This window comes from Magnolia sinica, chromosome 10 (assembly GCF_029962835.1).
Source record: "Magnolia sinica isolate HGM2019 chromosome 10, MsV1, whole genome shotgun sequence".
Classification (NCBI taxonomy): Eukaryota; Viridiplantae; Streptophyta; class Magnoliopsida; order Magnoliales; family Magnoliaceae; genus Magnolia; species Magnolia sinica.
Genome location: NC_080582.1, coordinates 8,837,356 through 8,861,704, shown reverse-complemented (window position 1 = coordinate 8,861,704; position 24,349 = coordinate 8,837,356). Strand labels below are relative to the sequence as shown.

Sequence of the window (24,349 nt, the reverse complement as noted above, 5' to 3'; positions counted from 1 at the left end):
TCACCTCTTAACCAGTCAATAGCCAATCCGCGCCCAGGTCTCTTGCGGGGAAGCAGATTGTGTACTAAGTAAACTCTGTGGGGCCAACCATGATTTATGTATTCCATCCACTCCTTACATCCATTATTTTAACAGATAATTTTAAGGCTTAAGCCTAAAAATAAAGTATATCCAAAGCTCAAGTGGGCCACACCACAGGAAATAGTGTGAATTGAATGTGATCTCTCAAGATGGATGATGGCGTGGATACAAAACATATATCATGGTGGGGGCACAAAAATTGGTGACGTCACTTCTTAACCAGTCAATAGCCAATCCGCGCCCAGGTCTCTTGCGGGGAAGCAGATTGTGTACTGAGTAAACTCTGTGGGGCCAACCATGATTTATGTATTCCATCCACTCCTTACATCCATTATTTTAACAGATAATTTTAAGGCTTAAGCCTAAAAATAAAGTATATCCAAAGCTCAAGTGGGCCACACCACAGGAAATATTGTGAATTGAATGTCAACCGTTGAAAATTTTCTATCTTAAAAATATAGGACTTTTACCAATGAAAATTTTCGTCGGTAAAAACATTATTCCTGACGAAAAAAAAATTCATTGGTAAAAGTACTGTTTTACTGATGAAATTTTTTTTCGTCAGTAAAAAAGCACTTTTACCGACGAAATTTCATCGGTAAAAACGTTATTTCTTGTAGTGACCGTTGAAAATTTTCTTGGGGTCCACAAGTTTTGAACCTGATATTTGTGTTTTCCTTTCATCCATATTTGCTTGATCTTATGAATAGGTCGGATGACAAATAAACATTACTATAGACCCCAGAAAGGTTTCAACAGTGGAAATTATTGTTCCCAATGTTTCTTGTTCTATGGTCCACTTGACCATGGGAAATGATTCAATTTTGGTCTCAGCCATTAAAATGCGCTTGAAAAACAGATGGACGGCGTGGATAGACACATCCATTCACAGTGGGCCCAAAAGAGTTTAGTCAGTAGGCAATCCGATTTCCTCAATGTGGTGGGAATTGGACCGCACCGAGGTAGCATGCGGGATAGCTCCCCGGAGACCATTACTCTCTCTCTCTCTCTCTCTCTCTCTCTCTCTCTCTCTTTATATATATATATGTGTGTGTGTGTGTGTGTGTGTGTGGAAAATGGTTCTATGCTGCGGGAACTTCTTATGAGGTAGAGCTATGTGGGCCCTACCTTGATGCGTGTCAAACATCTACTCTGTGAATTTGATGGATCCCCTTTAAATGATGAGATATCCCAAAAATCAGCCGTATAAGGAACTCAGGTGGGCCATACCATCTAAAATAATGTGAAGACTTGCTTAAAACATATAAAAGCACTTGGTGGGGCCCACCTAAAATTTGGATGCATCTGAAACTTGATCTGACCCCTCGTACAAGTGAGACACACATAATGGATGGGCTGGATTTGCGAACCACACCTCAGTGGGCTCAACAAATGATTATGAATGTTTTAATGGGAGGATAACCCCTCTCAACTTTTGTATGTGGTGTGGCCCACAAAAGTCATGGATTGACTTGATTTTTAAGCACAAGGCCTACCATGGAATTTTGTATCTAACTGATGGGGTAAATGTTCAGCACACATCACGGTAGGGCCCACACAACTCGACCTCATGAGAAGTTCCCATGAGCTCAACTGCATAGAACCATTTCCACACACACACACACACACACACACACACACACATATATGTTCAATCATAACTATTTCATCCCATCCCATCCCATCCATGGCCTAGAAAAGGGATGGATAGAGAAAAATAAGGCCAAATCAATAATGGGTTGGATCATCTGATCAGTATTATTTTTGCATTGTAGTCTATGAAATGTTTTAGAGTTAATAAACGGTTTAGAGTAACTGATTGGACTGTCCAAGTTAACATATGCAAGAACATTATACTTTAGTGCTCTGAGAGTACCAAAGCATTTCTGTTTACTATGGATTTTATGTATAAACTTGTCCCTCGGTTTTTTTTTTTTTATCTTCATGGTATCATAATCTAATCACCACCAAAACCTATCTGACAAATCCAATCACCACCCAAACCCATCTTTGTCAATCCCACAATTCCTCATTTCCATACCTCCTGCCCGCCCTTTCGACACCCCTCTAAACCACATTCCAGCGACCTTTCTCAATTATGGTGAACTCAATCCATTCAAAACCCATCTCTGCCAGCAACCATCCAAAAATAAAAAACACAAATAGACAAAAATGGGAAAGGAAAAAAAAACGACCCCTAACACACCACATCTAGAGGCCCACCTCATGTTTATATGCCACCCAATACCCAATATATAACTCGTGGCCCATAGGAAGTTTTCGATGGTGGTTGTTAAATCACCACTGTTTCTTGTGGTGTGGTCCATTTGAGATTTGAATATGCCTTATTTTTAACATGACGTGCCGCCACACACCCATGGAGGGGCGTAGTGGGATTTCACCACCTATGGGTTTCGAACCCAAGACCTCGTGTTGAAACTCCCCAGAGTCCACCACTCGGGCAAGGACTGGAACCTAAGACCAGTGGCATGAATTGATTGTATAACAAGTTGGTGATAAATACAGGTGTGACCTTTCATTGGTGATCAAAGTGCGTTAGTGAGATGAGTTGCACCATGCACTGTATTCTTTTTAATAAAATATTCATTACTTTGTGTCATTTGGGACAAGCACACGAAGTGGGTGATAGGAAGCATTGGTCGGTGCCCAATGGACCCCCATCATATTGTCTATATTTTATTGAAGTAGTCCATTTATTTTGCCGAATCATTTTCAAACATAATCCCAAAAATTAGGTACATCCAAATATTAGGTAGACCACACTAAAGAAAACAATGGTGATTAAATGCCTATCATTAAAAACTTCCTTAGTCCTACATTATCGTTATTGAACAGGTCACATGGACCTGGATGAAGAGAAAACACAAAGACCAGATTTATCTAAAACATTTGTGTGCAAGAATTTTTTAGTGGTGAGCATTCAATCATCATTGATTTGTGCGGTGTGGTCCATCTAAGATTTGAATCTACCTCAATTTTTGGGCTCATGAACTAAACTGATTTGGAAAAATCAATGGATAGAATAGATAAAAATGGATCGGATGACATAAATAAAATACATACATTATGGTAGATATAGAGCTTTAATGGTAACACCTTAATAGTTGTTACATTGACCGTGGGGCTCATCTTGATATATATTGTATATCCATGCAGCTTATCAGTTTTCCCAGCTTATTTTAGGGCATGGTCCAAAAATCGAAGCAGATCCAAATATTGAGTGGACCATATCACACGAAACTGTGGTCATCAAGAAGTTTTTAATGGTGGCATTCAATCCCCACTGTGTGGTCCACTAGAGAACAGTATATGCTTCATTTTGGGGATGATATCTTAAAATGAGCTAGGAAACCTGATGAACAGCATGGATATACAACAAATACATCGAGGTGGGGGTATACAACAAATACATCGAGGTGAGTGCCATGGCTAGGGTAACACTTCCTGACAAGTTTGCCTAATAACACCTAATCGGCTCCCTTTCAAAGGGAGGCATATTTTTGCCAAAGGGTGTTACATCCATTTTATGTGCTCATTTTAGTACAATGAAGCAGCTCCAAAACTCAAGTGGGCCACATAAGAGGAAACAATGAGAATTCAATGACCACCATTAAAACATTTCCACGGCCACAAAAGTTTTACATCATGCTAATATTTTTGTATTTTCACTTCTTCCTGTGTAAACAGTTTGGATGGCATACGAACATCAAGGTGGAGCCCACTGTAGGCATTTCTTTTCCTAATTTTTCCCTTCATGCTGCTCACTTGAGTTTTAGATCCGCTTCATTTTTTGTAGAATGTCGGAAAATGAGCTTACAAAATAGATAAATGGGGTGAATATCTCACAATCATCATAGTGCGCGCCACTTAGCATCTCAGACTTCTTGGGAAAGGCTTTGGGAGAAAATCCACGTCCCTTTCAAAGCCTAGAACATGGCTGGGACTGTCAATGAGCTGGGCCTGAGTTGGCCTCAGCCCACATTTTGAACTATTTTGAGCTGGGCCATTGGGCCGGCCCTATTCAAAATTTAGATTATGGTAGGCCTGAGCCCAACCCATTGACAACACACCTAGGTACTATGTTGATGTGGCAAAGTCATGCAAAGGCTGTAGGTTGCCATCCATCATATGATGGAGGCATTAGGGTTGCTCCGTGTTCGTGGCAGTGATCTGCCCGTGGTATGAGTTGAAATTCGTAATTGCATCGATTGTAGGGTTATGCTGGTAGTGAACCGTATGATCACACCTGAGGAGATGAGATTTAACGACGATGAGATCGACGACATGATTCTTCAATATCCCGAGAGAGCGGTGGTTAGGTAGAACAGGCGGATCGAGAATTCAGGATAAAAGTCAATCTTCCTAACATAAATGGTCAATTTACATCGATGATTTCCTCAATTGGCTTTTTGAAGTTGAGTGAATTTTCAACTATATAGATATTTTTTAAGAAAATAAGATTAAACTTGTGACTTACAAGTTGAAGAGTGGAGCTTCAACTTGGTGAGAGCAACTTCAACTTGAGCGAATGAGATAAATGAAAGTGTCAATCTGTATGCGGTCACGAATAAATCAATTGTTTTACGCACGGTTCCTCCCTCATGATTATGATCAGGAATTGTTCCAATAATTCCAAAATTGTTGGATGGATAGCCGATTGGTGAGAGATTATTCAAAGAAGTCCTATTGTTTGTTGCTGAGAGGCAACCTGGTTGAGAATGAGTTGCGATCGGCCGTTGGATTTGTCATTGGCATACATGTGGCCCCTGTGGAAGCGGAAAATCAATCCAATACTTTTAAAGTGGACAAGCAATATCTCGTAAACGAACGAGATTTCATCAAACACTTTGAGGAGACGAGAGTGATGGTAGCACTCGTAGAAAAGAAAGCGGATGTGGAGTTTGTGACCATTCCAGAAGATGTAAAACCCATGTTGCAGGAGTTCAAGGTGATTGTACTTACCGAACTTTCCAATGAATTATCCCTTATATAGGAAATTGGTCTTTTTTAGGTTGAGTTTTTCTTCAATAATACGATAAATCAATCTACCAAGCAGGCCCAATTTGAAGTTATGTATGCCTGATTCCTAAACATGCACTCAACTTGTTTCCATTGTCTAAACTACCTGGAATAAGTGTTGGGGTGAAGAATATGGCAATTTGGCTAGCAACTATTCATATTGATGTCTAGGAGATATTATAGAAGCCTATTGCAAAGTACAAGTAAGATGCTAATAAGTATCAACATCCGAAGTTGAATATCCATTGTGAACCAAGTCTATTGAAGAACTCGAGGAAGTTGAACACGTATCATGAACCAAACTCGAAGATGAGTTTTTTTTTTTTTTTCAAGTAGAGTGGTCTGATGTAGAACAAGGATCAAACACATTCCTAACGCATAGTTCGATCGGTCGACCTTTGTGGTCGACAATTCAAAATTCCGCCAAAAATTTTAAATTACTTGCTAACTGATTTTTGTTAATTTAGATATGTTGAAATATTGTTCGACAGGTCCAAATACTATTCCAGATTACTTGTTGGCTGATTTCCACTAGTTTAGACAGGTCGAAATACTATTCGACCAATCGAAATACTATTTGACAGGTCGAAATATTGTTCGACCAACGAAATACTATTTGACCGGTCGAAATACTGTTCGACGAATCGAAATACTATTTGACAAGTCGAAATACTGTCTGACAGGTTGAAAGATGGGGTCGACAAATCAAAAATCACAGAATTTTCGGTTTAAATTTTTGGACAGTTTTTAGTTGCTTCCACCTATCGACTAGACAACTTGATGACAGGTCAATTGACAGTGGAAATTTACATATTTTTCGAAGTTTATTTCCTTATTTGATTACATTTTAACGATTTATTTAGGGTTATTTAGAGGGTATTAAACTCATTTTTTTATCATTCATTTAATCAATAAACTTCTTAAGAATTTTCTTATTTTCTCTCATGGATTCGAGAAACCTCTTATGGATTTAAGATATTTATCGATTGAGAAAGACAGTGATTGACCTCTGTCATGTTGGATACCTTAACATAACTCATACACTTATCATTCCTTCCCTCTGTCATGTTGGATACCTTAACATAACTTACACACTTGAGCAAAAAATGATTGCTTTTCAATTAGAGTGGAGTGCAATTGAAGGTGTTTGCAATAATCCTCAAGAAGCCCATAGTCAAAGGGAAGACCTCCACTATTGTGATGCAACTGTACAGTGGGGCATAGGAAGTTTTTAATGGAACCATTTAATCATCACTGTTTTCTTGTAATATGGTCAGCGTGAGATTTGAATCTGCCTCATTTTTTAGTACATGCACGAAAATGATATGAAAAATTAAATGGAGAACATGGATAAACCACATACATTAGCGACGTGGCTACTAGCAGCTTCAGTAGGCAATCTGCATCCAAATTGAAATGGTCATCTACTAAAATATTAATTAATATTAATAAATTGTTTAATTTAAATTAGAGATTAAATATTTTAAACAATACATTGAAAAAAAGAAAAAAAAGAAATAGAACTTTTAAAATATTCCCTTGGAAACCATAAACGGGTAAACTAGGTTGGACTAGGTTGAGTCAGCATACTTTCGTGCAAACCAAACTCAAACCAAGTTGAGTTCCGGTCACCCAATAATTTGACTTGACTCAACCCAAAATCCAACTCGGTACTGACTCAACTCGATCTAAAACCCGACTCATGTGTGTGTGTATATAAACTCCAGATTTGACGTTCCATATCTGAGATGCCCTATAACTGATGGAGAGGCTGCAATTCCAGCAGGTGCACCAAGGTTTTGAGTTGTGATTTCAGCCCGTGGATACCTGCTGCACCCGACTCGGTATATGTGATCGGGTTAGACTCTATGCGGATTAGTCCAGGCTAGACTCAGACTCGGATCGGGATCAGGTTTAAGCATGCTAGACTCAGTACCAAGTCAGGTGGAGTTCGGGTCAGGTCTATTTCAAAACCGAATCGAGTCAGGTCTACCCTAACTCGGTCCGACTTGACTCGATGCCCAGCTTTAACTGCAATGATTGAGAATAAAATAAAGCAACTGTCTACATACAACACAAGGACCAGATATTGGATGGCTAGGATTATCTCATAAAGAGATGTTTGTCCATCCCACCGTCAAAGCAAGTTTCATAGAAGAGAAAAGTTTAATACTCTGGCGGAGTGTAATTGATGATACACAAGCTCTGGTCTGGAGCATCATACCTTCATTAATCCTCAAGCGTATGTACAAGGTTTGATACACGTAGTTAACTTAAATGCATGGACCACATATAAGGATGGTTGATAATGACACCACGAAATACCCCATCTGGTAGGTTATCCTAACCATTCAATTGGCATCTAGTGAAATGTGGGCCACTGGTTGCAATCATCCATCTTTTCATAGAAGCTAAGGGCAGCAATGGGCCCTGTATATCCGGCCCAAACCAACGACCCTAAACTGAATTTGGGTGGGCCGTGCACCTCATGTACATGGCCCATTCAATTTTTGAATTGGACTTTAAATCAATTGATTTTGATTAATCAGGCCTGTCTAACTTTAAATGTACATGTACTATATATTCTGCAAATATACTATTCTGATTCTGAGTTGGGAACCGTCCATCTTGAATGTAGACCCTTACCTTCCTTTCTTTAAAATATCTATTTCCTTGTGCATGTGTGGCCCACCTGATTAACAACATAGAAGTGGGTAATAGAGACGTGGATAGACCGACCTCTGTGGTGTGTTGAAATGGCAAAGTTCTGTTGGGGCCACCATGATTTATGTGTTATATCCACACCGTCCATCCATTTTTGTGAGATCATTTTAGGGTGTGAGGCCAAAAAGGAGGCAGATCCAAAGCTCATGTGGCCCACCATTTTGAGAGATCATTTTAGAGGGTTCCACAATTTAGTTTGTTTAACCAGAGTTAGAGAATTCCACGTATGCAATTTTAAGTGCCTGTGTATCAACATCATGAGCAGTAGGACTAAAATGAACAAGCTTGAGCCTGACCCTCATGTTAGTAACTGTCCTAAGCAAAGCCCGGCCCAAGCTTGGAATAGTCATCTACGCTAATATTAATTACTAATAATAATCATTTCAAAATTATTAATTGCTAATTGAAATTGGAATAGTAGTCACAAAAATATTAATTAGTACTTATTAATAAATTATCTAATTAAATATTTTTGAAATACATTGAAAAAAGAGAGATGGAACTTGTGAATATATCCTTAGAAATCATAAACGAGCTAGGCTAAGCTGGTCTGAAAACAGTTTAAATTGAATGCCTAAGGTGGAAAACTTCTTAGAGACCACAGAAGTTTTGGATTAAGTCTTTTTTTCTTTTTTCTTTTTTTCTTTTTTTTTTCATCCATGTCTGTATGATTCTATGAACAGGTTGGATGAGATCCTAAAAAGGTTTCACACTGGCCGTTAATATTCTCACTATTTCATGTGGTGTGGTCCACTTAAGCTTTCTATATGCTTCAAATATAGGCTCATGCCCTAAAATAAGCTTGAAAAAATAAATGAACAATGGGGATAAGACAGTACATCTACAATGGACCACACAAAATTTACACAGTAGGTTTGAAAAGAAAATTTTGTTTCATAGTAGGTTCTATAGCTCTACTTTATATGCATATCCTTATATTCTAAGTAACTCTGCATGATAGTTTGATGGCATCTTCGATGGGACTTTGATGCTATTGACTGACTGACAAAGGCATCAAATCCCTTCGATGTCATCGAATTAAAGAACAAAACGTTATAACGATGATAAGTCATGAATTTTCTGAATTTTTACATGTAATTGATTATGCCTTCACTGCCATGAGTAGGACACTTAAAAATGTTCAGCAACTAACATGAGAAATTTTGGATTTTTTCAATGGCATCAAAGTCCTATCGAAGTCTGCTCGATGGCATTGAACCTGTCATTGACAGACCTATTGACTTATAGATTTAAACCAGTAATCAATAGGGGTTCCTTAAGATGTGGCCCACCTGAATTTCGATTCGAGTTGATCCTTGGTTCAATGGCCTAGCACCAAATGGCGCGTCCAATGAACATGGTGGATCTCATTTACAGTTGAAGTGAGCCCCACAGCAGCCCAGTAGCACCATAAGTTATAGTGATACCACCTCATATTCTAAATACTATCATTAAAAAATAAATATATAAAAGAAAAGGAAACTTGAAAAAACCGACAGTTTTTGAGCTTTTAAACGGTCCCAATTATCATAATTTAACAAAACAAGCTTGTGACCCACCAAACCCTTCTTTATAAAAATAAAATAAAATTGGAATATTTGGCAAGTTTTTGGTGTGTTTTAGTTGAAATTCTCTTCTCCTTATAATGCTTGAATTCCCTTCATTTGAGAGGATATTTGAGTGCCAAAATTTGGCATTTCAGCCCCAGATTTTGAGTTTTTCATACCAAAAGACATGGAAATTGGAGAAGAGGATGAAAGGACGGAGAGGGCATTAACACTCCCAACCGTGCAAATGGCAGGGAACAATGGGTTTGGCCACAACGTAGGGTACACGTCCCAAGCATGCAATGTGAGGAATAGAAATGTAGAGATAGATATTGAGGAGTGTCCCAATACATGGAAGGATAAACCCCTTCCCATATTTCTCAAGGTATGCTATCTCTCTCTAGATTTTTGGTGGACCACTTCATAAATATGGTTAATGACTCTTCAGTCATAGGGTTGGGTAGGGCTGCAACTCGGGCTCAGCTCAACCCGAACCCGATTGACCCCACTCCAAACTTCGGGTTGAGTTGGGTTGGGTTGTTAGGGTCCTTAGGGTTGGAAAACTTCAACCCAAGTTGACCAAATTCGAGTAGAGTTAGGTCAGCTTGGATTGGTTTTTATTTGGGGTTGGGTTCTGGTTAAACAACTTTAGGTTGGAATTTGGGTTAGGCCAGGTTGCGGGTTGGGTTCTTTTGAGATTGGGGTGGGTTGGACTTGGGTTAACCCTCAGCCCGAGCCAACCTGCCCAAGTTGCACCCCAAGGTTGGGGTTGGGCTTAAATGTATGTAGACATAGACCCATGTTACGGTTTCAACTGTGGTCTGACTCAATCTCATTTCAAGATCATTTATGTTAATATGGGTTGGACCAGGGTGATATATGTGCCTGAAATGGTCTGGGCTTGGGTTCACCTTGGCCGGGCTGATCCTATTCCAAACTGACATGCCCCATTTCTGCACTATTTCTTGACGATGGGAGATCATATCTATCTTGCACGCATTCACCAATGGAACCCATATGCATTAAGGGGGCGTTTGGTGCACCATTTTAGATGGGATTAGGTGAGATAGATTTGCATTTGGTCCTGTGCGAATTCCATCCAGCATTTGGAGACGATGAGAAAGGTTGGGATTAGGGGATGGAATTGCATTTGGTCCATGCATGATTTCCACGGATTTTGAAATCCACTACACATGTGGGCCCTACATTGACGCATGCATTTATCCATGCCGTCCATCCATATACACCATTTACACTTGACATTCTGGTTTTATATGTGTCCAAGTGAACGACATTTGTTGTGAATTTGGTCCGTTGATTACAATTTCATGTTCCACCAAACAGAATTTTGCTTAATCTAGTGTTTTCGTGGGACAAGAATTTTATCCCAAAAGTGGGATTGGTGGCTAAAATATCATAGTATTACCGGACATTCAATACCATTTTATTCCATGGACCAAACACGCCCTAATGGTTAGAAGATCCACACCGTCCACCTTTAGGGTGCTACAATGGATGGGTGACAGCTGAAAAGTCAAGTTCAACAGAAAGTCCCAGCTGAGTAGAATCCGGATCACTGAAGATCAAAACCATCATGGCCCACATTAACCCAGCACTCTTATCATGGCCACTCATCCAGCCTGGTTTTTTATCCATAGCCCGAAAAGGGCAGCATGAAGAAGATGGACGGTTCCGATCATCCAACCATCTCCTCACAATCATGGCTCGGACAAAATGAGCTATGCTAGATTATCCCCATCACACCATCATGTGATTAATTAATTAAGATTTAATGATGCAGTTTGAGGACGTGGAATATAAGGTGAGGGGCAGCTGTGGATCGTCCAACCCTTTGAAGTCTATAATGACGAAAGTAGCCTCGCAGCTGAGCATAGAGCAAGGGAATTACAAGCACATCTTGAAGGGCATAACGGGAAGTGTGGGGCCAGGAGAGATCCTTGCACTGATGGGGCCCTCTGGGAGTGGGAAAACAACATTGCTGAAGATAATAGGCGGTAGATTGCATGAAAATGTTAGTGGGACCATCACTTACAATGATATTCCTTACAATCCGGCTCTTAAGAGAAGGTACGGCTACAAATCTCCCTCTCTCTAAATGGGTCGGGTACTTATATCCGGACCCGATTATTTCATCCCAACGGGTCGGGTATTTGTATCCATGACCATGCCGGGTAAGGGAATCGCATCTGGGGCTCTGTTGGATAGCATGTTCAATCCACAGTGGGAAGTACAAAACCAATGGTTTGGATTATCTAACCAGCTGTCAAAATTGAAAATGCAAGAAGAAATAGTTTTTCGTTGTTAGATACATCTGCGGGTGGATGGTATCCATGCAAGCCCCTGTATTGGTACACTCCTAGACTCTGTAGATGGATCTGGACCGTCCAAAACCCACATCCCATGTTGGATGACGAATAGGCATGAAATCACAATCTTTGGTCACTGGCCCACCGTGGAATGTCGGATTCATTTGTCAGTTTGGATCACAGATGGGTACGGGATGACTCGACCGGACAAACTTAACTCGTCTGACTCGTTGATACCTGACTCAACCCAAATCGAGTGGGTGAGTCAATCCGAACCAAGTAGACTTCGTCCAACCTGAATTCAAACCGAGTCGAGTTTGGGTCCCCTAGTAACTCAACTGGATTCAATCCAAAGTTTGACTCAATTCAGACATGATTCAATCCGAAACCTAACTTGTACATATAAAAAAAAATAAACTGCCAAATTTGACATTTCATACACGAGATGTTGTATTGCTGATGGAGAGGCTGCAATTCTGGCAGGTGTACTTAGGTTCTGAGTTATGATTTCAACTGGCAGATACTCGCCCAACTCGACTCGGTACTTGTGACTGGGTTGGACTCGGTCTAGGTTAGTCCAGGCCAAACCTGAACTCGGAACAGGTGAAGCATGCTAGACTCAGTACCAAGTCGGGTTGAGTTCAGGTCAACTCTATTTCAAAACCAGGTCGAGTCAGATTAGTCCTAACTTAACTCATTCGACTCGATGCCTAGCTCGAGTTTGGATTGATTTAAAAATCCACTTGGGCGGTTGATGTCATTTACCAAATTCACGCTCTATCTGATCTCACATGAGATTAGGTCTGTCAACGGGGTTTTAAGACTCAGGTCGACTCGTTGAGTCGCCACTCAGCCGAGTCAGGCCGAGTCACCCCTATTCTTCCACTGGGCTCACCAGTTCCGAACTGGGTTGGATTGGACCAAATCCGAGTCCATTCGTCGAGTCAGATGAACTGTCAGACCTTGGGTGTCAATGGGCCAGCCCAGCCCGTCAAATAGAATCAAAATTTGAATTGGGCGATCATGACAGGCCTGGCCCACCCATTTCAAAATACGGGCCAAAGCCCATCTCAAGGCCAAATCCCATTAACAAGATTATACATTCATGGCAAGATTATACCTTTCTTATTGTGTTTTTTCTTCGTTTTGAAATTGAACAGGATTGGATTTGTAACACAAGATGACGTGCTCTTCCCGCAGCTGACGGTAGAAGAAACGCTCATTTTCGCAGCATTTCTAAGGCTCCCGGGCGACATGACTCGGCAACAAAAATACTTGCGGGCTGAAACCATTATGAAGGAATTGGGCCTAGAAAGGTTTGTTTGGGTAACCAATGAGGTCCTTTAATGGGCCTAGAAAGGTTGGGTTGGATTCATTGTTTAAAGTATTCCTGATATTATCTGAATACCCCTAATATTAGTCCTATCTCCATCTCGACGGCGATACCAATAACACCAGTATCGATGTGGCTAACGTATGGCCAATAATTTCAAGTGTGGAAATTTTAGGTATTGCTGGTATAGCCACTGTATCGGAGATATTTAGATAATATCACCAATGTATCAATATTGCTAAATATCTATTTATTAAAAAACTTTTTAAATTTTTTTTATAGACACATAATTATATGCAGTGTTAAAATAGTTGACGATAATATTGATCATATCAAAATATTATTATTATCACAACATGGGCGATATCAAGATCATAATCTTTCGTTTCCTTTCTAGTTATCATCAATTTCTCAGTGAAATTCTATTTGTTGTGGATATTGTGAAATATCGATACATATTTGGATGGATGGATGGGATGGAAGGGATGGTCACACTGATTTCTTAAGAGAGCACATTTTTTTAGGCTTCCATTAAATGAAAGCTTATCATGTATGCGTTACTTTTACAATTTTTTGTTAAGATATGAAGCCACATCTGGGACCGTCCTCGACCGGTCGTGAGCCATGCTCGACCGGTCGTGGACCTCCAAATTTCCGGTCATCGATTGTAATATTGGCGATATCGATATTGTTTACATATCCCTGAGCGGCAAAACTTGTAGCAATACTGATACTTTGAACACCGGTTGGATCTAAGAGGATTTGGGTTGGGTTTGGCACATTGGGCTGGGTTGGGTCCTCTTGAGGTTGGGTTGGACTCGGGTTAACACTCAACCTAACCCAATACGCCCAATGTGCAACCCTAATTTCAGGCCCATGAAGTGTGCTCATCTAGATTTTAGGCCCACAAATAAGGGCCATGCATGAACTGGGAAAATAGGCCATCGACAATGTAAGTAACTAAATCTACAGTAATTATCGTAAATTAACAATGCCAGTATATGACCTCTCCATCTATTCACAGATGCCGCCATACCCGAATTGGAGGAGCATTTGTGAAAGGAGTATCAGGTGGCGAAAGGAAGAGGACTAGCATAGGCTATGAAATCCTGGTGGACCCATCTTTGCTATTGCTCGATGAGCCCACATCCGGCCTTGATTCCACTTCTGCGAATAGGCTCCTGCATGTTCTTCAAGGGATTGCCAAGGTAAGATGGGCTAACGCAAGATGTTAATTAAAGTCCAGGTTGTCCATTAGGTGGGCCAACCATATACGTCCAGTGGTCCTAAAATAGGTAGTACTGGTAATTGGTGAGCCACACATATTCATCACATGGAAGAGCATCCGCTGTCATGATTAGGGCAGTACATGAGTTGAACCGAGTCGAACTTGGCCCGGCTCGGTTCGGCTCGGCCAACAGGCTACCCTAGCTCAAACTTGGCTCAGCTCAGTCTTTGGCCAGCTTAGTCAGCAACTCGGCCAGCTTGAGCTGAGTTCGAGCTCGATCTTTCAAATTGAGTTCAAGTTAGAACTCGATCGTCTGAGTCGAATTTGAGTTCAAGCTTACAAGTTGAGTTCAAGTTTAGATTTTAGGATTTTTAATATATATATATAATTTATTTAAATATATAAATATTTACAATCTATTTATATTAAGTGGACCCGATCCGAGTTGAATCAATTCAAACCGAGTCAAGTTCAAGTCAAGTTCTGTGCCAAGTCGAGTCGAACTCAATCTAGCTTGAACTCGGCTCGAAATTTTTTCGAGTTCAAAAAATCAGGTCAACTCGGCTCAAACCCAGTTTCGAGTCGAGTCAAGTCAAGTGAGTTAACCGAGCTAACTCGGTTCATGTACAGCTCTAGTCATGATTGGGTTCATGGTCCGTGGCAAATTCATGGTGGCCCTGTGAAATGGGTCAAGTCAGCCTATGGGTCAACTGGCTCAGCCCACTTCCAAGGCAAGTTTGGACCAAGTTAAATGGGTAGTGGGTCAGGCCATGGTTAGAAAATGTGGCTCATTTAAGTAAATGAGTCGTGCTTGGTTTGAACCTTACCCAACCTGACCCGTTCATGTAAGTTATCAATGGACCAGGCCAGGTGACCTGACCCGGCCAATTTTTGTATGCTGGTATGTATTCACCAAATCGGTAGGGTTGGGTTTGGCTCAGTGGGTTTTTAGTGGGTTGAGTCGAGTCAGAACCGACCGGACCCAAACCTGACCGATTGCCAACCTTACACGATCATGCATTTCTCATCTTGATGGTTGCCTTGGTGGTCCCACAGGCAGGAAGGACAATCATAACAACGATCCACCAACCATCGAGCAGGATGTTCCACACGTTCGACAAGATCTTACTGATATCTGACGGTTATCCGGTATATAATGGGAAGGCCAGAGAGGCCATGGAATACTTCTCGTCGCTGAGGTTCGTGCCTGAGCTAGCCATGAATCCTGCAGAGTTCCTCTTGGATCTAGCGACGGGCCAGGTGAATAATGTGAGTGTCCCAGATGATCTACGGTTGGCCATGCGAGCCACGCAAGACTTTGAAAGAGATGTGATCAAAGTAAGTAACCATTGTAAATTAGCTGCCTTACTCTCCATATGTGTTCATGTAACATTTGTGCAAGATGCTAGTGGTGCACATGGTTCGATTCGGTCCGGTTCTAGGGTGAAATCGGAACTAAACCGTTTCCAACTGTTCCAGGAAAACCAGAACCAGACCGTTTGCACTCTAGAACTGAATTAGAACTAGACAGTAGAAAACTGGTTCGGTTCCAGTTCAGTTCTACGGTTATGGGCTTTTTATAATCCAATCCAATTGCATAGTTTGTTTTTATAATCCAACCCAATTGTATGGTTTTTTATAATTCAGTAAGAAATAGAGAGGAGGCCATGAAAGAAGGGGAGAATAAAAAAAGATTAGCCTTTTTTTACTTTTTATATTTTTTTAAAAAATAAAATTTAAATATTTATTGACTGAGGGGTCTGGTTCCAGGTCTGGATTCAAGGTTCGGTTCTACCATCCGGTTCAATTCTACATAACTCCAAATCGAGAATCGAACTGAACTAACCGGTTCTTTGATTTTTGGAATTGAAATTGGAATTGGTGATGAAACCGGAACTGGTGCGCTTCAGAACCAGACCAAGCCATGCGGTCTGATCCATTCGAGTCCGGTTTACGGTTCCACCAGTTCCGTGTGCACCCCTACAAGATACTGGCCATTTGCCAGGTGGGTCCCACCATGAACACTCAGCCCATAAACCAGGTTCATACATATATTAGGTGGGCCACATTTGTGTGAGAAAAATGAAATTTTGGAAAAAAATGACCAATCATCCCGCATTGGGCTGCGCCTGGGCCTATTAAAGTTAGAGGCCCACCTCCACCCATTGTCAGGCTCAGATGGATGGATTAAAGGTCTGACTTTATAAGTAAACGGTCCTGATTTTGGGGCCATTTCAAATGGTGGGGCCCACCCAGTGAATGGCCATTCTCCACGTGGCCAGTAGTAGCTTTCACATTTCTCTTATTCTTAGTTTTTATTACACATAATAGCTTTTTTCTATGGCATTAGTATCTACAGTGGAAGTACAAGACACTGGTGGAGCCTAGAGAGAAGGAGGAAAACCGTCGATCAGGAAAGGCCCCACCAAATCTCCAATTAGCCGTCCAAGTTAAGAAGGATTGGACAATGACATGGTTGGAGCAGTTCATGATCTTATCAAAGAGAACTTTCAGAGAGAGAAGTAGAGATTACTTTGATAAGCTGAGATTGGTGCAATCCATTGGAGTTTCAATCTTACTCGGCCTTCTTTGGTGGAAGTCTCAGATTGGAACTGAGGCCCAGTTGAGAGATCAGGTTCTAATTGCTAGTCTCACATTATTTTTACAATTTCCATGATATTAAAAGAGAACATCAGAGCAGTACAAAAGGTGGGACGCACGTAAAGATAGGCCCGTGCGAAAATTGGACCATCTACTTATTAGATGGGCCACACTGGTACATTGAATCAGACCATCAGCCGTCCATTGATTTTGTCGGTGTAGTATGGTGAGTGACCCGTCCTGGTAACTGGGGCCATGTGGTATTTTTATGGTGGGGTCCACCTTTTGCACAGCTCAGATGCATACACAAGTGACACGTTGGCAGGAAAGAAATGTTTCTTGAAAATAATGTCACATGCAACGTTTGCACGTGAAGCTGTAAAGATTTCTTACTTTAAAACGAGAACTGATCACATAAAATATTGTATAGCATGCAACTCTTTTTGAGTTTCCGCCTCTCTTTTTTATTTTTCGATGCAACCCACCTTTTGCACGGATAAAATATTGTACAAAATCGATGCATTAGAAAAATTAAATAAGAATATTATATGTTAACATACAACAGGGATGCAGATTGCATGGTGGGCCATGCACCACGATGTAGGGACGAGGATTGCATGGTATTCGCACCCACTATGTATGTGTTATATACACACCGTTCATCCATTTTGGGAAATGATTTTAAGGCATGACTTAAAAAACGAAGCCTACCATTGAAAGCTTTTTAAAGTCATTGAAAGCTCAAGTACACCACACTATAGAAAACAGTTGGGATCGAATGCCTACTATTGAAAGCTTTTTAAAGTTATAGAATTTTAAGATCAAGCTAATAGTAGTATTTTACCTTCGTTCAGATCCTTACACTTGCTGCCGAGGTAAACTCTCACGAGTTTCAACACCCGGTCAAGGGTTCAAGCATCCATAGCCATAGGTGGTGAAATCCCACCCAGGCATGGGTTTATGGGGCTGTATGTGATTGTGTTTTTCAAAGAGAGAGAGAGAGAGAGAGAGAGAGAGAGAGAGAGAGAGAGATTTGTGTGACATTATGAATAGATTAGATGATAAATGAACATTATAGTAAGCCCTGGGAAGGTTTCATAAGTGGGCATCATTGTTCCTGGTGTGGTCTACTTGGAAGTTTGGATTTACCTTATCTTTTGAGCTCATTCCTTGAAATAATCTTGCGTGGAGTTGTGGTTAGCCCAACCCTTAGCTCTAAATGGGTTAAAAATGCCTGGGAGCCAAGCCCTATGAGTACAATATGAAATTATTGAAGATTTGAGATAGTTGTTTAAGATCTTTGTAGGAGATTCTTTTATTTATTTATTTTTTAAATGATAGATTTCAAAACATGTTATGTGAATTGCATGACCTCAAATCTTATTTGTTTGGGAGTGTGGATTTAAAATCCCCCCGATTCAGAATCCCTTGGATTTGAAATCATACAAGCATGTTTGGCACCCTAAATTTAGAATTCCCAGTAATCCAAAAGTATCTATGCATGGTATAAAGAGGTTTGAATTTATTTACCAAATCAATTTTAACATATCTAATTAGTATACGTATGTAATGTTTGATCCGAAAGTTGTAATAAGCCCAATGAAATATATACTTTACCCAAAAATGATAAAGTTCCAAGTCTCGAATGTGCCACAAGCACAAGATCACATCTAAGTGACTAACCAACGATTTTTAACCATTGATTTACATGAACAATGTTTGGACAACACAGATCATCGTATTAAAGTAATTATAGTGATCCAATTGATAATATAATTGTTTTGGGATATCATTAGTGGGCTATGTGCCCATGTTACACATTCAAATCTTGGAAGGATATTAGATGTAAGCCAAGCTTTCACTTTAGGTTTCAAACCCCTTTTTGGGTGGATTTGAAACTCTCATTTCTTTATGGTGCCAAACGTAATGGGAAATTTGAAATTTAATCAAATCTCCTCAAGCCCCTCCAAATTCATGGCGCATCACCTTGCGAGCTGAAGCCCTGGCCCTCCAAATTCATGGCTAGGTCAAGCTGCCCAGCCCAAATGTTATGTATATGATCATTTCTCATTAGAAATTGTTAGAGATATTCATGTGAACATTGTATGTGAGCTTAGTGTTGAAACTCTTGTGATTCCACCACTAAGCCCTGAGTAGGACTCACACAACATTTTCTTTTTTGTCAACGTATTGCTTGTGTAAACCGACATGTTGACAGCCCTAAAATCTAACTACAACGTTCGTGGTTGTGCCTTTACTATTCAAATCCATAACCATCTTTCTATCTCCACCGTTCGTAGGTGGGCCTTATGTTCTACATTTGCATATATTGGACATCCACATCCATATTCGGAGCGGTGTATGTCTTCCCATTCGAAAAGATCTACTTGGTGAAAGAGCGGAAAGCCGACATGTATCGTCTCAGCGTCTACTACGTCTGCAGCACCATCTGTGATATGGTGGCCCACCTGCTTCACCCTACCATTTTCATGACCATCATCTACTTCATGGCCGACTTCAAGAGAACCGTCCCTTGCTTTTTCATGACATTGTTGGCAGTGCAGCTGATTGTCACCACCAGCCAAGTAAGCCTAAATTCCAAATCTCTATCCAAACAGATTGCAATTTGCAGTGAAAAACGTTGATACTCTGGTAGAGTGGGACGGATGATACACAAGCCTAAACATGCACTGGGCCAAACAAATTGCTCTATAGAATTTCTGTCTCGTATGAGATATATATGTGATGCTCGAACGAATGAGAGGGTGTTCGTTTTTATGCCCGGGCAATGTTATAGGTGGGGTCCACAGTATAGCAATCTAAACCGTTCATTTGGTGGGAGCCATCATGGATGTTTCATGCCCCAGTATCTCCACCATTTGGCTACGTATTAGCCATCTAATTAGCGGGTTGCAAGTTGGCAATGGCTTTCAACCGTCAAAGTTTAACTGGACGGCCAGGATCATCAGATGAATGCCATTCTTTTCCCAAGTAAATGCCACCCATGATGGAGCCCACCATATAGAAAGATTATCACAAGGTGGGCCCCACTGATTTAAATCAGAATATGAAGGGACTGGATTTTGTACTTCTTCAGGGGGCAGGTGAACTTCTTGGAGCTGCGGTCATGAGCGTAAAGAGGGCAGGGATGATCGCTTCGTTGTTTCTCATGTTGTTTCTACTGACAGGAGGATATTACGTCCAGGTAATCCTTTCCATATTTTCAATCCTTATGCCCCACCAATCAACTTCTTGATGGGGCCCACAGGATCAAACGGTTCTGATCATCGATGGGGGGCCTTGTGTTGGGTGGAGGTCCAGAAAATTCAATTCTCCGCAGAGTACTTAATAGGCAATCCTCCCTTTCGGAAGGTTTGGACAATGACCTTCCAGGATCCCACCCTTGGTGATCGAAACCGTTCATTTGGGGACCACCACATTGGATGACACGTGGTGAAGATGTCCAGCTGATTGGATGGTCTCAAGGGGCTCATCGTGGCCCACCAACATTTCCCATGGGATCTGGGCCATATGGCTCCTCCCCTGGTCCATCGGAGACGGATTGGCTACTCCCCCTGACACCATCCCCGTGGCTGGTGGTCGGTGCTCTGTGGGTCCCACCATGTTGTATGTGTTTCATCCATTCCGTTCATACATTTTTACAGATCATTTTAGGGATTGATTTTTTTTAAAAAAATGATAGGGATGTAAATCTTAGGTGGACCACACCACAGGAAAACAATAATAATGGGATATCCACCATTAAAATCCTCCTAAGGCCCAATGTACTGTTTATTTGACATCCAATCTGTTGATTAGGTCATAAATACCTAGGTGAAGTGAAAAAATAAATATCAGCTTGATCCAAAACTTTTATGGCCCCCAAAACGTTTTTAATGGTCAACTTTCATTCAACAATGTTTCCTGTAATGTGGTCCACTTGAGATTGAGATATAACTTATTTTTTCTTTCTTACTATAAAATGATTTATAAAAATAGATGGACGGCATGGATGAAACACATACATCATGGAGGGGCCCACAGAACACCGACCACCAGCCACTGGCTGGTGTCAGGGGGAGTAGCCAATCCGTTTCCTAGTCCATCTCCATTAGTGGAAGAGAAAAGTCTTGATACTCTGGTAGAAATTACTTAAATTTCGTAGATGGGCGTAAAAGTAATTCAAACTATACTGTCCAAATAATGGTAATCTTAGATGTACCAATAACCAAAAATTAAGTTTATTTGATAATCTGACCATCCAATTGGTGGACATTTATTTGAGGCTTAAAAAAAATAATCAACGGTCTCATTTCAACAAAGAAGTGTCCACGGATCAGAGTTCAGGGTTCTTAAATTAATATGATTTTAGGACTGCAGCTTAGCATCGATAGCATGTGTATTAAGCATCACACGCCAGAGTATCAAATAAGTCATCTAAATGGACCGCCTGATCAGTGAAATTTTTACACTGTAGACCATCCATGATTGGATACGAAAAAAATTAGCATTGTAGACGAGTTTGTACTATATTTTTATTTTTTTTATAGCCTGAAAATTACTTCACCAAAGTAGATATTTAGAGCATGAAGGTACATTTTTTTAACGAAAATATCTCTGCTTGTTATGATTAAACGGTGGGAAAAAATAGAGGTATTTTCATCTTTTTAGATCTATATCTACTAATAGAAGTCTAATTTAGTTATTTAAGTTTTTTCAAGTCTAATGAAAAAAGATAGGTAGTACACCGGGTCTATACTAAAAAAGTACCCCTAGATGTGAACAGCTCCAGCCAAGAGCTGTGCCTGTCCACAAGCAACCATCATTCCAATATGGAATGTGTGAGATCTGAGCTTTCAATATGGTTGGAAAGGACGCTTGGATTTTCTGCCTAAAATCTCAGCAACCTCCACTCCTCAGGTGGGCCACGATTTACAAAGTAAAAGAACTGTTAAATCAATTTTATTCTGGCCAACCATTTATTTTGTGTGCTGTCGTCCTGAGATGTGAAATGTCTCGATTTTCGGCAAGCATAAGATTGAATCAGAAAATCTTTGAGAAATATCATCCACATCTGTTGTATTAGAAGTCCTGGTACATCCATTTTTAGCCACCAATGTGCCACGTGTAGAATATTCAATCCGTGACACCGATACTAAAATCAGGCGGATGCTGCAGATCCATTCATTGGGTGGGCCACTTATGTGACACTTGTTAAGTGGATCTGCTTGATTTTTATTTCAAAATATCATCATGGTGTGGCCCACCATTTGTACGGGTTGCCTATTCTCACCATGTGAGCACTTTTGCGCGGAAAATGGCTGTTTGTAACTTGTAATACAACCCTTGTAGCTGATTAATTCTTTTTTGAAATAGTTAAAAGAAAAGCCACTTCTTAGTTCTTTTCACTTCTTTTCACGAATTAAAAGGACTGAATTGTAGGCGCCTGGCCTTTTTTATTTTATTTTATTTTAATTTTTTTTTAACACACACTCACGGGGGAGCGGATAGGCTGTTACCCAGGTAACAGCTTAGTGGGTGTTATCCTTACCATTTGGGGCCCACCTTGATGAATTCTTTTCATATCCACGCTGCCCGTTCATTTTTTAAAGCTCATTTAAGTATACTATCTAGAAATTTAAGCTGATCCAAATCTATGTTAGACCACACCACTGGAAAAGGTAATGAATGAGAATTATTAGCTTTAAAAAAAAAAAAAAAAGGTTTTTCGCCCCACCTATCGCATCTCGCCACACGTCTCCTGTCCACAGCGGTGAAAGCAACAGCCCCCGACATCCGTAGGAAAGTCACGCAACAGTAGTAATAAAAAGTAAAACGACTTATATTATACTCGGCCTACATATGACACTTGATACGCTGGCGCTCAGAAATTATATACGTAGCATAGAGCAACCAAATAAAACGCATAGATTTTGCAGTCCACTGTCTCCAAGTCATGATCCCAGGATCAGACCCGTTAAGCAATCCTAACTTCTGATTGTGAACACTTATTTGTGCAAATAGGATAGTTGGATTTTTTTTTTCATTTTTAACCGTCCAATAATAGATGTCCTCCAATCTGACACTCAAATAATCAAATAAGCTTAATTTCTTGGTTCATGATACATCTATAGTGAGCACCATAATTTGACGGTTTAATCTGCGCCACGTATGTAATTCCTAATTAAGTTCTTAGTTCATGCATATCATCCATCACTCTCTGCCAGAGTATCAAACTTTTCTGATTTTTAAGTCCGTTTTTTTGCGCAGCACATACCAAAATTCATACGATGGTTGAAATACATATCATTCATGTACTACGGATTCAGGTTGCTATTGAAAGTTCAGTACTCTGGAGACCAGCTGTACGATTGTGGCAACAAAAACGGGTGTCGAAGTCTGCAGAGCTCTCCATCGTTCGATACCGTGAATTTGGACGGTGGATTGAAAGAAGTATGGATTCTGATGGCGATGGCCATCACGTATCGGTTCTGTGCTTACATCTGTCTTCGCAAAAGAATCAGCATCTCTCCATTTTGATCAGATCGTGGGGCCCACCACTTAGAACCATCTTCTTTTTTTTTAAAATTGATCGCATACAACCGGTTGTTGGTTAGCTTAAGTTACAACCCTTCACACGTGGCTGTCTGGTGTAAATGGGGTGACATCCAAGCTGTTGAAATGGACGGTCACATGAAGATCTCCGGGCATAAGATCAGGACAGTCCACGTTGTTAAAAAATGGACGGTTTAAATAGATCAGCTGATGGTTTGATTCAATGTACACAGGTGGCCCACCTGATGATTTGAGGATTGGTTTTCATACTGGATGATCTTCATGGTGGGACCATGTTCTTTCACGGCTCTGATGCAACACATGAGCAATGCTTTGCCACGTGTGATGGGTTGTAGCATGAGTTTGCCTACAGGCGGTTGTAGGCGATCATTCCGCTCTTTCCATATGTTGGGCGGTACGATGGTACAAACTATGAAGTAGAAATATTGAATTCATTATAGAAAAGAAAAGGGTGGGTGTAAATAACAATTCAAAACTTACAGAAAAACTTGATACTCCGGCTGAGTGTGATGGATGATATGCAGGCACTTAAAGTACTTGGAAATTGCATACTTGGAATATAATTAATTCAAATTAAACTGTCCAATTTATGGATCCCATTTTAGATGTACCATGAACAAAATATTAATTTAAAAAAAAAATAAATAAATATTGGACTCATGGATTTGTGGACACTACTTGGACAGTTAAAATGAAAATTATTCATTGGTCCTGTTTTAACCCACTAATCAGAGTTTTGAATTGCTCAGCAAGTCAATATTTGGGAATTTTACTTGGCTAGGGTGAGTTTCACAATTTAATCGGTCTAAGTTTGGTATTCTTTCTACCTACAATTTTTGAATGCTTGCTTATCAAATGCAACGTGCAGCCAGAGTATCAAATGTCATCTGCA

At 40.4% G+C, this 24,349-nt stretch overlaps 1 protein-coding gene across 1 annotated transcript; it reads left to right on the top strand.

Moving 5' to 3' along the window:
- The first annotated feature begins 9,536 nt into the window (after positions 1–9,536).
- Positions 9,537–24,079, top strand: LOC131257342 (ABC transporter G family member 26). Its single transcript, XM_058258237.1, has 9 exons — positions 9,537–9,777; positions 11,194–11,480; positions 12,880–13,035; positions 14,077–14,260; positions 15,337–15,618; positions 16,631–16,915; positions 19,182–19,466; positions 19,979–20,086; positions 23,152–24,079. The coding sequence occupies exons 1-9, from the start codon at positions 9,580–9,582 to the stop codon at positions 23,419–23,421; spliced, it is 2,055 nt and encodes a 684-aa protein (XP_058114220.1). The 5' UTR covers positions 9,537–9,579; the 3' UTR covers positions 23,422–24,079.
- The last annotated feature ends 270 nt before the right edge of the window (positions 24,080–24,349 follow it).

Coding starts and splice junctions, on each gene's coding strand:
- LOC131257342 (XM_058258237.1), top strand. CDS start 9,580: ATGGAAATTGGAGAAGAGGATGAAAGGACGGAGAGGGCATTAACACTC. Junction 14,261..15,336: donor TTCTTCAAGGGATTGCCAAG/GTAAGATGGGCT, acceptor GTGGTCCCACAG/GCAGGAAGGACAATCATAAC. Junction 19,467..19,978: donor TGATTGTCACCACCAGCCAA/GTAAGCCTAAAT, acceptor GTACTTCTTCAG/GGGGCAGGTGAACTTCTTGG.